The sequence below is a fragment of the Ambystoma mexicanum genome, chromosome 1q, assembly GCF_040938575.1.
Source record: "Ambystoma mexicanum isolate Mex_15411 chromosome 1q, UKY_AmexF1_1, whole genome shotgun sequence".
In the NCBI taxonomy this organism is placed as follows: Eukaryota; Metazoa; Chordata; class Amphibia; order Caudata; family Ambystomatidae; genus Ambystoma; species Ambystoma mexicanum.
Window position 1 is genome coordinate 1,163,336,175 of NC_090922.1, and position 12,170 is coordinate 1,163,348,344.

The 12,170-nt window shown below is 41.8% G+C and overlaps 1 protein-coding gene across 2 annotated transcripts in view; it reads right to left on the bottom strand.

Moving 5' to 3' along the window:
• Positions 1-12,170, bottom strand: part of TNNI3K (TNNI3 interacting kinase) — a 3,214,557-nt gene that overhangs the window by 2,343,690 nt on the left and 858,697 nt on the right. The window contains exon 13 of one of the 2 annotated variants that reach the window (XM_069641909.1): positions 70-126. The exons of the other annotated variant lie outside the window; for it this stretch is intronic. Coding sequence (XP_069498010.1) covers positions 70-126 — 57 coding nt within the window. The remainder of the gene's footprint in view (positions 1-69; positions 127-12,170) is intronic. 2 annotated transcript variants of the gene reach the window in all.

Sequence of the window (12,170 nt, forward strand, 5' to 3'; positions counted from 1 at the left end):
CAGTCTCAAATTATCAAACAGCTGTCCTATTAAATGTGCAATGTATTTTTCGTTCTTCCATTAAAATACCTTTAGTCATGCTTTTAATCTTGCCAAGGGGAGATGGGACTGATACATACGAGCCATCTGAAAGAAAAGAGTTAAGGAGTGCCCATTAGTTTCTAATATCCTGGAATTTTCAACCAAGAGATGTCACAGGTTTAATGTTGAAAATATGTTCCTAGCAGTAAAATGCACTTTCGAAATAGGCTTTTTAAGGAGAAAATTAAATTTTATTGCAACTTCTAATCACAATGTTGAAAGAGAAGCTGTGACAACTGCTGTTCTTCATATTAAATCCAATTTAGATTAAAGCAGCAGTTGATTTTAGCCAACATTTCATTTGCAGTCGCCCACTGAGACCATAAAACCATAGTAGGTAATTTGGGAATAAAACGTCTAGCCCTGTGCAGACATTGCATGGGCCGATATTAAGACACTTTACTCTATGGCTGAATGCTGCCTTGCAGAAAAGAAGCACACTCCTCACACCTTAGTTCGTACTGACTTTATTGTTGGAAAGTGAAACTCACACACTCTTCACAGGCTGATAAAATGGCTGCCACAATGAGGGCCATTTTAAATGATTTCGAAGACGGACTATGATCTCTAACACTTGCGTGTCTGTGGTCGTCCCCATACAGTCATATTTGCTTTGGTTTTACAGAGAGGGTATAAGTCACATGACTCGGGGTGGTCACAGGGTTCCATGTTTGCTCACTTCCCTTCCGGAAAATAATGGTTAATGCTGGGTGACATGTACACGCATGGAAGGTGACATTAGCATAAATGCCTACGGATCCCTTTTCACAGGGATTCCAGTATGTGTGCCAGCATGAAAGTTAAATGATGGTGGAGATGCAAGCAAATTTGGGTCTTGATAGCCACTCTTCCAACCACCCTAACCCCACCTTCTCCGGTTCTGGTGGGAATTCATTTCAGAACCTCTCTGGACATATACACACTTACCTCCTCCCCAAACCCATGACTTCCCTCTTCTGGGCCGTGTCTATCACTCCCTCCATGCACTCAAGTGTGGCGCGGCATGGGGCTCTGCAGGCTTCAGTATTTATTACTTTTTGCCAGCCATAGATCTGGGGCAAAAGACTTGATACCCACATTTGCAGCAGACTTTAGACTCGGTCCCCCAGCTCCATACTGCAAAATCATCAATATGGCATGGCTCGTAATTTCCTGCCAGATACTATGGGCCTCATTATGACCCAGGCAGTCCGGGAACTACGGTACCAGTAAGCATGCCGGTACCGCAGTTCCCGGACCGCCATACTACGTTTTGTGGTCACGGGTGCCTGTCAGCCCGCCAGGTTCTTCCTGGCGGGCTGACCGGCACCCATGAGCACAGCACGTCAGATGCACCGGCACAACTCTGAATGGTTGGCCAAATTTGTATTCCGTTCAGGTACATACGGCCTCATTACAACTCAGGCGGTAGCCGTGCTGGTAAAATCGGCATGGCTGCTGCCGGAGTTGTATTTTTTCCGGCACCCAAAAATGGGCAAGTACCAGGTCTGCCTAACTCCGGATGACCCGGTTCTTGCCCATTAACGGGTGCCGGAAAAAATACAACTCCGGCAGCAGCCGTGCCGATTTTACCGGCACGGCTACCGCCTGATTTGTAATGAGGCCGTATGTATCTGAACGGAATACAAATTTGGCCAACCCTCTGACTTCATCGAAATATTTATGACCATTGTTTCTTCAAATATATCAAACAGTAAATGATATGCTGCATAGTGACTACATGACTATTTAGTACCTAAAAAACATCTTAAAATCAAAGCAATTAGAACAAACCTTGCAAAAAGGAAAATAATGGCAGCATATGTAACTATGACAGGAATTTAATGTAACAATGTGAAATAGAACACCTGCCTTTTTGTGGGGATGATGGAATGAAAATCCCAATGGTGTCTCAAGGACTTCATACAACCTTCAATATCATCACACACTTCCTTTACATTCATGCCAAATCCCTTCACATCTTGCTCACAAAACCCACATTGAAGAAACAGTAGAATCAGCTCATTTTCATCACTATCACCGCATCAACATCACTCTCTCCAAAAAAGTCATCTCCTGCCAGCAGACCAGTTTCGCATCACCAACCATTTCTGTCTACGCTAAAAGCCCTATTCATATCCCAATTGTCTCTGGTACTACAATCCTCACTTAAGCAATATTCCAACCACACTCAATGCTTTACTTCACGTAGTTGCTCTTCTGATATCCAACTGGCCTACTGTGTGGACTCATAAGAAAAGCACACCTATGCTAGTATGTGTTAAACTGGATCCTTATCAAATGTTGTATTTAATTTAACAAAGGATTCTTAACTTGCACGGCTTTTTATATATAGTCTTGGCACATACTTTCTCACAGACATCTTAAGCATCTCCAGGAACAAAAGAAGAAGCTGGTTTTATGTCAATGGTTTCTAGAATCCACACCGTCTTACTGTAACTTACCCTTTCATTTAACATTAGAACCCAGCCCACTCAGCTGGCATAGAAAACTGAAGGCTTTTCTCTTCACATCTTCCATGGACCATGATCTCTCCCATTGTATGTCCATCTGAATCTACCTACACCTGATATTACTTTTACTTTAAGTAATGACTCTCAAGTTTTAAGTCATTCTCTCTTTTACATGCCCAAACCTCAATCCCATACATTGTTTTAGGTAGGATTTTGATCTTACATATGTCAATTAAAGATCACAAGGAGAAGCCAGCGTGCTGCACTGCAAATTATTTAATGGCGCCAATTAATTGGCATTCCACAACCCCAGTCTTGCCCAGTTAGGCAGTCCATTTAGGGTGGTGGTCAATGGTAACTCTCAATTAGTTGTCATGGGTAATGCTCTCAGCCCGGTGGCCATCCAAACTCCAGGTAACAATACGCTAATACGCTTCTGTTTTCTCATTCGCAGGAGAATGGACATTACCTTGGTGCTTGTGATGTCAATTACTAGATCCATGGATTTGGCATAGTCTGATAAACTATTTAGTAGAACTTGTAACCTCCTGTGAGTAGGATCCAATAATATATGGTCGTCAGCATAGCCAAGCCAAGAGATCTGAGTAGAACAAAGTTTGGGAGGGAATGAATCAGTTGAGGCCAAGTGTGCAGTAAGGTCAGCCATATAGAGATTAAACAATAGCGGGGCCAGGATGCAGCCCTGTTTCAACCCCTTATAGTTAGGCAGGGCATCGGACAGTGTACACTTTAGATCTAATCTTAATGTAACCGTGGTTTGAGGATGAAGATGATACCCCATTCATTTAATTTGTTCCAGAGTATATTTCTAGTGATACTGTTGAAGGCTACACTGAAATATACACAGGCCACATAGATTGGTTGCTCATAAATACTCCATGTACTCTCCACAATGGTGGTCAGAGCCATGATGTTGGCAAGAATCTAAAGTGGAAGTTTCAGAAGCCTGTTTGATTGAAAGGCTAGATTTCATTCTCTTTTACCAACTTGTACACTTCAGACAGCAGTACGCTGGTGGAAATGATGCATCTAACATTGCAAGAATGCGGTAGCTCTTCGGTTAATTCAAAGGGCACCTTTTGTATACCAGGACAACAATACTCTCCAAATACGTCTTAGGTAAATATTCAGTGTGACCAATAGTGAGAAATAGCAAATGAACATTACAGATGCTGTCAGGTACAGGGGCTATTAAACTCTTGCTATTTGTGATAAGGTTAGCAATTTTACCAGCACTGTGTCTAAACATCCATTCATCTCCACCTAGGACCGTTAAATGGGGTATTGTGGGCATATTCCCAATTGAAATCAAGATAATCTCTTCCCAGGCTTCGTTTGAAGCTTTCAACATGAGTTCCTCATTGTGATTTGTGCCATTTACCAACTGCCAAAATGATCAAGCATCGTTATTGTTACATATTTGAGCTAGGTGCTGCTAAGGATCAAGATTCTGTTTACTCCTATTCCCTCCAACCATTGACGATAGAGTTCTAGTGTCTGTATAGTCACAAAACTTTTTTCCAGATTTTTGCAAATTGTGGGAGGTTTCTCGGACTACATTCTTGATAAATAACTCATACTCTAAAAGGAAACCATGACATTGTGCCTCATTACGAGTTGGGCGGTAACCCTAAAATGTGGGGGTAATGCTATTACCGCTGTTTTTAAGGATCCGCCCAAACATGAATCTGGCAGCATTTACCACCAGCTCCAAGCTGAGGGTAAATACACTGGACAAATGGCCATTCTCAGGTGCATTACCGCCCAACCCTTGATCTGACGCTAACAGCACTGGACCGGGAGGTAACCCTATTAGCGCGTGCAGTATCCCGGTGGTAATACTGCTGGGATACCGCCCAACTCGTGATGAGGCCTATTGTCTTTGTGAATCCATAAACCAATGTAGGTGACCGAGCATATAATTTACCAGTTACCAAGTACCCAACCAGTTTCCCTTATCATATCTGCAAGAAAATATTCAGTATCAATGGCGATTTGCTCAATTGCGTACTTATAATGAACTCTAACGAGCAAACCTGCTTTGGGTCTTCCCCTTATTCCTTGTTTAGCATTTGTTTGTATTGTGTTCCTACCATCACAACAAAAAGACGGAACAGCCCATGTTTCCTGCAATGCGACCACGATAAAATCATCCAGTGAAGCTCCTATACCTCCTTCTTCCTTATAATGAGAGTGGCCCCTGGTGTACTAGGATAATATATGTTGCTGGTTGTTAGGGTCTTTGAATATCCTTAAAGTGTGCTAGGTAGTCATAACCAATGTTCCTCTTCCATTATGACAGTTTCAACAGAACTAATTGGGTGTGTATAGATATTTCTAGTGCCATGCTGTGTGACTTCAACTGCGATATGATCCTGTGGTTGGAATTATTAAAGAAAATGACCATACCAGTGTTACCCTTGTTAATTTTACTAGGTTCACAACATTTGTCACCCAATTTCAGCTAAAGCAGCGTTACACAATAATTCTGTTGAAAGTGTTTCAGAGTTAAAATATATAATAGCGGTACCTAAGTCAACCTGTTTGGGTTGCTCTACTGTCATAAGATCATTAGTGTTGATCATACGTCGGGATAACGACAGGTGAAATAGATTTAGATTAGCCCTTCAATTTAGAGTACAATGCTTAGGAGTTTAAAATAAACTGTGGAATTTCAAAGCCCGACCCTTACTAGCTTCCATTACTGGATTTTTGGCATTGTGTAGCTAGTTTTGCTGAAAGACTGTAGATCTAACCTCTTGCTTGGTACGTAGCACATTAAGGTCACAGGGGATGCAGGGAGGCACATTTTGAAAAGGCACCACGATATTCTTATGAGACTCAAAATTAGTCATGCATATGTATTTTATTTATTTATTGGTCATTTATATAGCGGCTATACAAATAACAAGTGTTTCAAAGCGCTCCAACGTAGGTACGGTGAGAAGCTAAACAAGATTAACATTCTTAATAGGCGTTGGTAAATTCAGAATGGGCAAGTGCTATGCGTTTTAGTGGTACAACATAGGACAAGAGGAATACAGACTTACAACATGTGACAAAAATATTTCATGTTCTTGACGGTCGTTACAATAAAGAAGGAGCGATACATTAAGAAGGAGAGAGGGGGGTATAGGGTAAGACGAACAGAGTAGTAAGTGCAAGAAACACATAGAAGGAGAGTAAGGGATGGAGAATGGGGGTAGGGGGACGGATTCTATGCACATCCAACGAAAGGTGGCTAAGGGTGTAAAAACACTTACATTAGAAAATCAAGCAAGGCACACTAAACACATGGCATACAAAGTGGCTACAGGTGTAAGAACGCCTAAATTCGACAATCAAGCAAGGCACACTAAACACATGGTATACAAAGTGGCTACAGGTGTAAGAACACCTACATTCGAAAATCAGGCAAGGCACACTGAACACATGGCATACAAAGTGGCTACAGGTGGAAGAACGCCTACATTCGAAAATCAAGCAAGGCACACTAAACACATGGTATACAAAGTGGCTACAGGTGTAAGAACACCTACATTCGAAAATCAGGCAAGGCACACTGAACACATGGCATACAAAGTGGCTACAGGTGTATGCACACCCACATTCCAAATTCAAGCAAGACACACTTAACACATGGCATGCAATTTGCTAGTTGCTAGTCACTGGGGATTGGAAAACAATAAGCTGACTACTCACAAGTTAGACTGCAGGGGTTTTTGTGGATGTGGTGTGTGATGTGCAACGGTTCAGAGTCAGCCCTTCAAATCCAGAAATATTCATAATATGCGCTGGGATGCTGAGGGTAGAAGGGGGGGGGGGCATCTGGACCATCCAGGCCTGGATAGGCTCAGACCGGGGCGATAGATCACAGGCCTTGGAGGGGGGCTGGCTCACCTGATTGGTCAAGAAGAAGGAGGAAGGGACCAATATCAGAAGCAGCAGCAGGGCCATGCACGCCAAACACTGGCACCGTGGTGCTGCTGCGCACTGCTGTACAACAAGGTGGACATACTCTTTCTTTTATATGAATTTAAAGATGTTGAAGAATAAAGAAAGATTCACAACAAGTGCCCAGTGTGTTTCAAGTCCAGAGCTCTTATTAGCCAAGCAGGCTTATCTTCAGTGCTGTGGTGGGAGAGGGGGACCACGTGCCACCAGGCCGCGAGCTTCAGAGGAGGTTCCTGTTTGTACACCGGTTGTGCTGTGATTCTTATTATTAAACAGCACACTTAGGCCTGCAAGTATAGAGGAATCATCATGTGTCTTAGCCATAATTGTCTTAGTGCTCCCATTGTTAAGTGAGGTTTTTGCTTTTAAGAAGCCACGAATGTCAGGTTGCTTGTAGACTGTCTCTGCCAGCAGCTGTTTATCTGTGGTAGCATTTCATTCAGCCACCAGATAATGCGTAAAGCATTTAGTTGTGATGGGTTCATGGTGAGTAGCAGTTCCATTTGTGAGCTTGGATTTGGTAAGTGACTTGGATTTATTTTTATTTTTATTTCAACCTTTACATTTGGTGATTGGACTTACCCACTTTCCAGATATCTTTAATTTCTCCTTTGCTTAATCTATTTTTTGTACTTTTCCTGTTTTCAACAGTCTATAATACTTTTTTTTACTTCACATTACTATGCGATTTGGGCAACATTTTGTAGTGTACATGTCATTCTTTCATCACGAGGCACTGCGCAAGCTCCCCTCGTGATGAAAGGATGAATGGAATGCATGGAACGCAGTGACAGAGACGCGACATTCAAACGTGTCTTTCAGTTGCTGCCCTCAGTCGGTGGGGCCTGTCCACCTTTACTGAGCTATAATAAAACCCTCATTTAATTACCTATTTAGCCTCCTTGCCGTATTTGACCACTTCAAGTGGCGACGAGGATTCTGGCCCCACCCCCCCCTCTCTATTTCCTTGTATCTCCACCTATACTGTTCGCAAATCCCCTGATCCCATTCCAGCAACGGACAATCACCTCCATAAATGTCGAGCCGGCCGTGCAGCTGGACCAAAAGCTGTGGGCGCTCTGCTTCGATCGTGAAATGAGCTGTGTCACTGCAGGCGTAGAGCAGGCTGTGCAGCTATACGTGACGCTGTTGCCGCTCCGCTGTGACAACATCTCCAGTTCATGTGCATAAACGCTGGAGTGTCTAAGCAAGTGAGTACCTGCGCAGCCCCGCCTGTTTTATTACGTTGTGTGTGTGTCTGTCTTCCGGCTGTAGACTGTCCGGACACGCCTTCCTCCCTGCAAATGCTGAAAGTTACCGTATTACACAGAATACGAGTGCATTTACAAGTCCTGACAACGTCTGTTTTCCTGCATCAATAATTACCGTATTTTACACGATAAAGTGCACCTACAAAGGCTGAAATAGCCTAGTGACTGTCACGTGAACATAGAGGGCAAGCAACATTCAGTTCTACTGCAATAATAACATTGCTACACGCAAATTGTGAGATACAATATGGAAGGATTGTGTTAATCTTGCTTGGAACAATTTGTGCCTATTGGAAGGTTTAGGCACAGCCGTTGTATATACTCCTGTATATCTGCCTAGTAAAAACTTCATTCAACATGACTTTCAATAGCGTGCCACCACCCATGTTTTTCCTGTCAGATGTTGGTGAACCAGCAATTCCATGGAAAAGATGGATTAGGTCATTTGAACATTATGCTGGCGTGGTATGTGGTCAAAACTGCAGCATAGAGAAGAGAAAGTCTCTATTAATGCACTGTTTAGGCCCAGCAGGACAGGAGAAGTTTGAAGATCTACCAGATCTCCTGTCGGATGAGGATACTGGCCTGAATGAGTATGAACGGTCAGTGAAAAAGATGGGCAAACATTATGAGAACAAATTGAGTACAATTCTGGAACGTTATAAATTTGGGAAAAGAACTCAAGGAGAAGGTGAAAGTGTGGAACAATACATCACAAATTTGAGAAAATTAGCTAAAACATGCAATTTCAATGCTCAATTGGATGAGAGATTAAGGGATCAATTCATGTTAGAGTGTAGGAGTACTAAAGTAAGAGAAAGACTGTGGGCTGAAGATGACCCCACTCTGGACACAGTTTTGCGTATAGCAAAGGAGGTGGAGCACACCGAGAGATGTGTTAAAGAATTGGAGAGCAGAATGCAGACTATTGACATTAAACAGGAAATGTCCAAGGATAAAACCATTATACCCACTATGATTAAGAGTAATGAGTATATAGCTCAAATAACAAAAAGATCCAGTAGAGGATACAACTCAGAGAGGAATGGCAGAGTCTCTTGGAGTGATCAGAAAAGAAAGAAACCAAGCATCAGAATCAATAATGGTGATGGGAGGAAGAAAAGTCCACGCAGACGGAGGGATGACTTCAAAAAAAGAAATGCAGGGAGATGCTACAGATGTGATGGCTCGGATCATTGGGCAGATAACCCAGAGTGCCCTGCTCTGAAAATTATATGTGGGAAATGCAAGGGCAAGGGACATTATGCCTGATGTTGCAGAATGCAGAACACTTCCACCAATTGGATAGGGAATGATGAATATAGTGATGAAGATGGAGAAGAATGCGTATTTGTTGTAACCGATGAAGAGAATGAACAAGAAATGGAAAGTCCCAAAGCCATGGTGTGTGTTGATGGAGCCGACATCAAATGATGATTGATTCAGGAGCCAAATACACTCTATTATCACAGAAATTTTGGGACAGAGAAAAACATGAGTATTTACAAGAGCCAGACATAAGACCCATAGCTTACGGAGAAGTTGAAATAGGTGTCATTGGATGGTTCTGGGGGTCACTCGAATTCAAGGGGAGGAGAGCAAATGGCAAGATATACATAACTAAAGGAGGAAGAACACCTTTGTTGAGTTAGACCCATCAGAGCAAACTCAAAGTTAGATTAGATGCTGCATCTGACAAGTCAGTATATTTGATTGAAAGTAGTACTAGACAAATCCAAGGAACTAGAGATACCACTGGAAATGATGACATGATGAAAAAAACATTCAGGAAGGAAATAGGATGCCTGCGTGGTTTTGTCCACGAAATCAAAATGAAACCAGGCCACAGTCCCGTGGCGCAGAAGTTGCGTAATATTCCGATTTCTATGAGAGAAGAGGTGAGAAAAGAGATCAAAATATTGGAAGATCAGAAAATTATTGAAAGAATAGATGCTAGTGAATGGGTTTCACCACTGGTAGTGCTAAGAAAAAAATCTGGCAAATTAAGAATATGTGGGGACATGAGAGAATTAAATAAGAGGGTGATACCAGATGGGCACCCACTTCCTAATATACAAGAAATTGTGTCTACCATTGGACCCTCGAAATATTTCTCCACTCTTGACCTAACATCAGCATACCATCAAGTTAAGTTGCATAAAGAGTCTAAAAAATTGACGGCATTTATTACACCAGATGGATTATACCAATACAGAAGACTAACTTTTGGGCTAGTATCAGCAGCCTCGGTACTCCAAAGGATCATGCACAAACTGTTTGAGGGTGATGAGGGAATCATTTGCTTTCAGGATGATATTTTGGTGCATGCCATCGATCAAAAGGTGCATGATGAAAGATTACAGCATGTCTATAAAAAATTGTATGAAGCGGGAATGACTCTCAGTAAAGACAAGTGCAATATCAATCGCAATGAAATTGAATACCTAGGACATACCATTTCTGCTGAAGGTATAAAACCGAAGAAACAACTGGCCGATGCCATAATGAACATGCCGAGACCTAAAACAAAGGAAGAAGTGCGTACATTTGTTGGGATGGCAGAGTACTATTCAAAATTTATAAAGGATTTTGCTATACATACTGTACCATTTCGTGAACTTTAAAAAAAATATATATTTGAATGGAACGTGGAATGCGAGGAAGAATTTGAAAATATCAAATCAGAACTAAATAGACCACCATAATTAAAGAATGGAAAGAAAACCATAATTACGACAGATGCCAGCAATTTAGGACTGGGTGCTGTTGTCACCCGGATGTTGATGGAAAAGAAGTTCTGATAGCTTTTGCATCAAGATTATTGAAGGGTGCAGAAAAGTCATACGCTGCAATTGAAAAGGAAATATTGGCTATTAAATGGGCAACAGAAAAATTTCAAAATTTCATTTGGGGAGTGGAAGTGGAGATACGCACGGACCACAAACCATTGATACATGTCATCATGAATAAAGGGTTGGATAATGTATCCAACAGGATCAAGAGGTGGGTCGTGCTGTTGCAAGAATACAACTGCACAGTACGATATGTGCCAGGAGTAAGAAATCGTGCTGCTGACTGTCTGTCACGACTCACTAATACATAATTCAGAGGCTGATGATGAGAATGAAAATAATTCTCAAGTTGTTTTGAGTATAGAAGCAATGTCTATATCTAAAGCTGAATGGGAGGAAGCGGAAAGTCGAGATGATAACATGGTTCAGTTGTGACAAATTATACAGAGCGGGGAAAGCATGAGAAAAGTTAGATTTGAGGAAGGTGATCTCAAGGAATACTGGAGAATTGCGGATGAACTCAATGTAACAAATGACAGAATCATGAGAGGAGATCGTATAATTCCACCTGCGAGCCTACGACAAAGAATCATAGAATTGGGTCATGAGGGCCATCAAGGAATGGTGAAGACTAAACAAAGGATACATGATGACTTGTGGTGGCCAGGATGCGATCTACAAATCGAGAGAACTATCAGAGATTGTATCCTTTGTAATCAGAGTGATAGACCATGTGTGAATGTAAAGTATCCTATGGTAATAACGAATATTCCAGGAAAATTATGGGATGAAATAGGCATAGATATACTAGGACCTATTCATTGTGATGGCAAACAACAGTTCTGTCTGGTGGTCATTGATCTTCTGACCAGATGGGTAGAAGTCTTGATTAAACCCAATATGAATGCGAAAGTGATTGTAGATTTCATGTCAGACATATGTGCCAGAGAAGGTTTTCCACGAACCATATTAACAGACAATGGGGTACAATTTAGGTCGAAAGATATGGAGAAGTTCTGTATTGAAAATTCTATTGTGCACAAAAGGAGTGCAATATATCATCCACAAACTAATGGAGTAGTTGAGAGATTCAACAAAATACTCAAGGACGCCATTCGTTGGGCTTGGGCAAATGGACTCAATTGGGAAGTAGCAGTAAAAAAAAAAGTAATTGCTCACCGTTTCACACCACATAGTACAACGGGCCTATCACCTTTTGAATTGAGTAGAGGACGTAGAGCTAACATCAAATTGACCCCATCCTGGTTGGGGAGGGAGACTGTTGTGAGGAAAGATTTTGGAGAGGCAGTAGAAAACATAAGGGATACTCAACTAAGAAATAAAAAAACTCACGACAGTCATATAAGGAAAGGAAAAGAAAGAGAAACTCCAAAAGTGGGGGGACTGGTGAGAATAAAATTACCCCCAGTGCTAAGAGATGGACCCTGCAAATGGTCTAAGCCAGTGAGTGTAATTGAGGTTTGTAAACATGCAGTGAGAGCGCAAGATGGCAGACTTTGGAACATGGAAAGGGTGTACGTGATGAAACCATGCAGAAGTGTAATAAACAGTGAACCTGTTTGCAGAGAACAAACTAG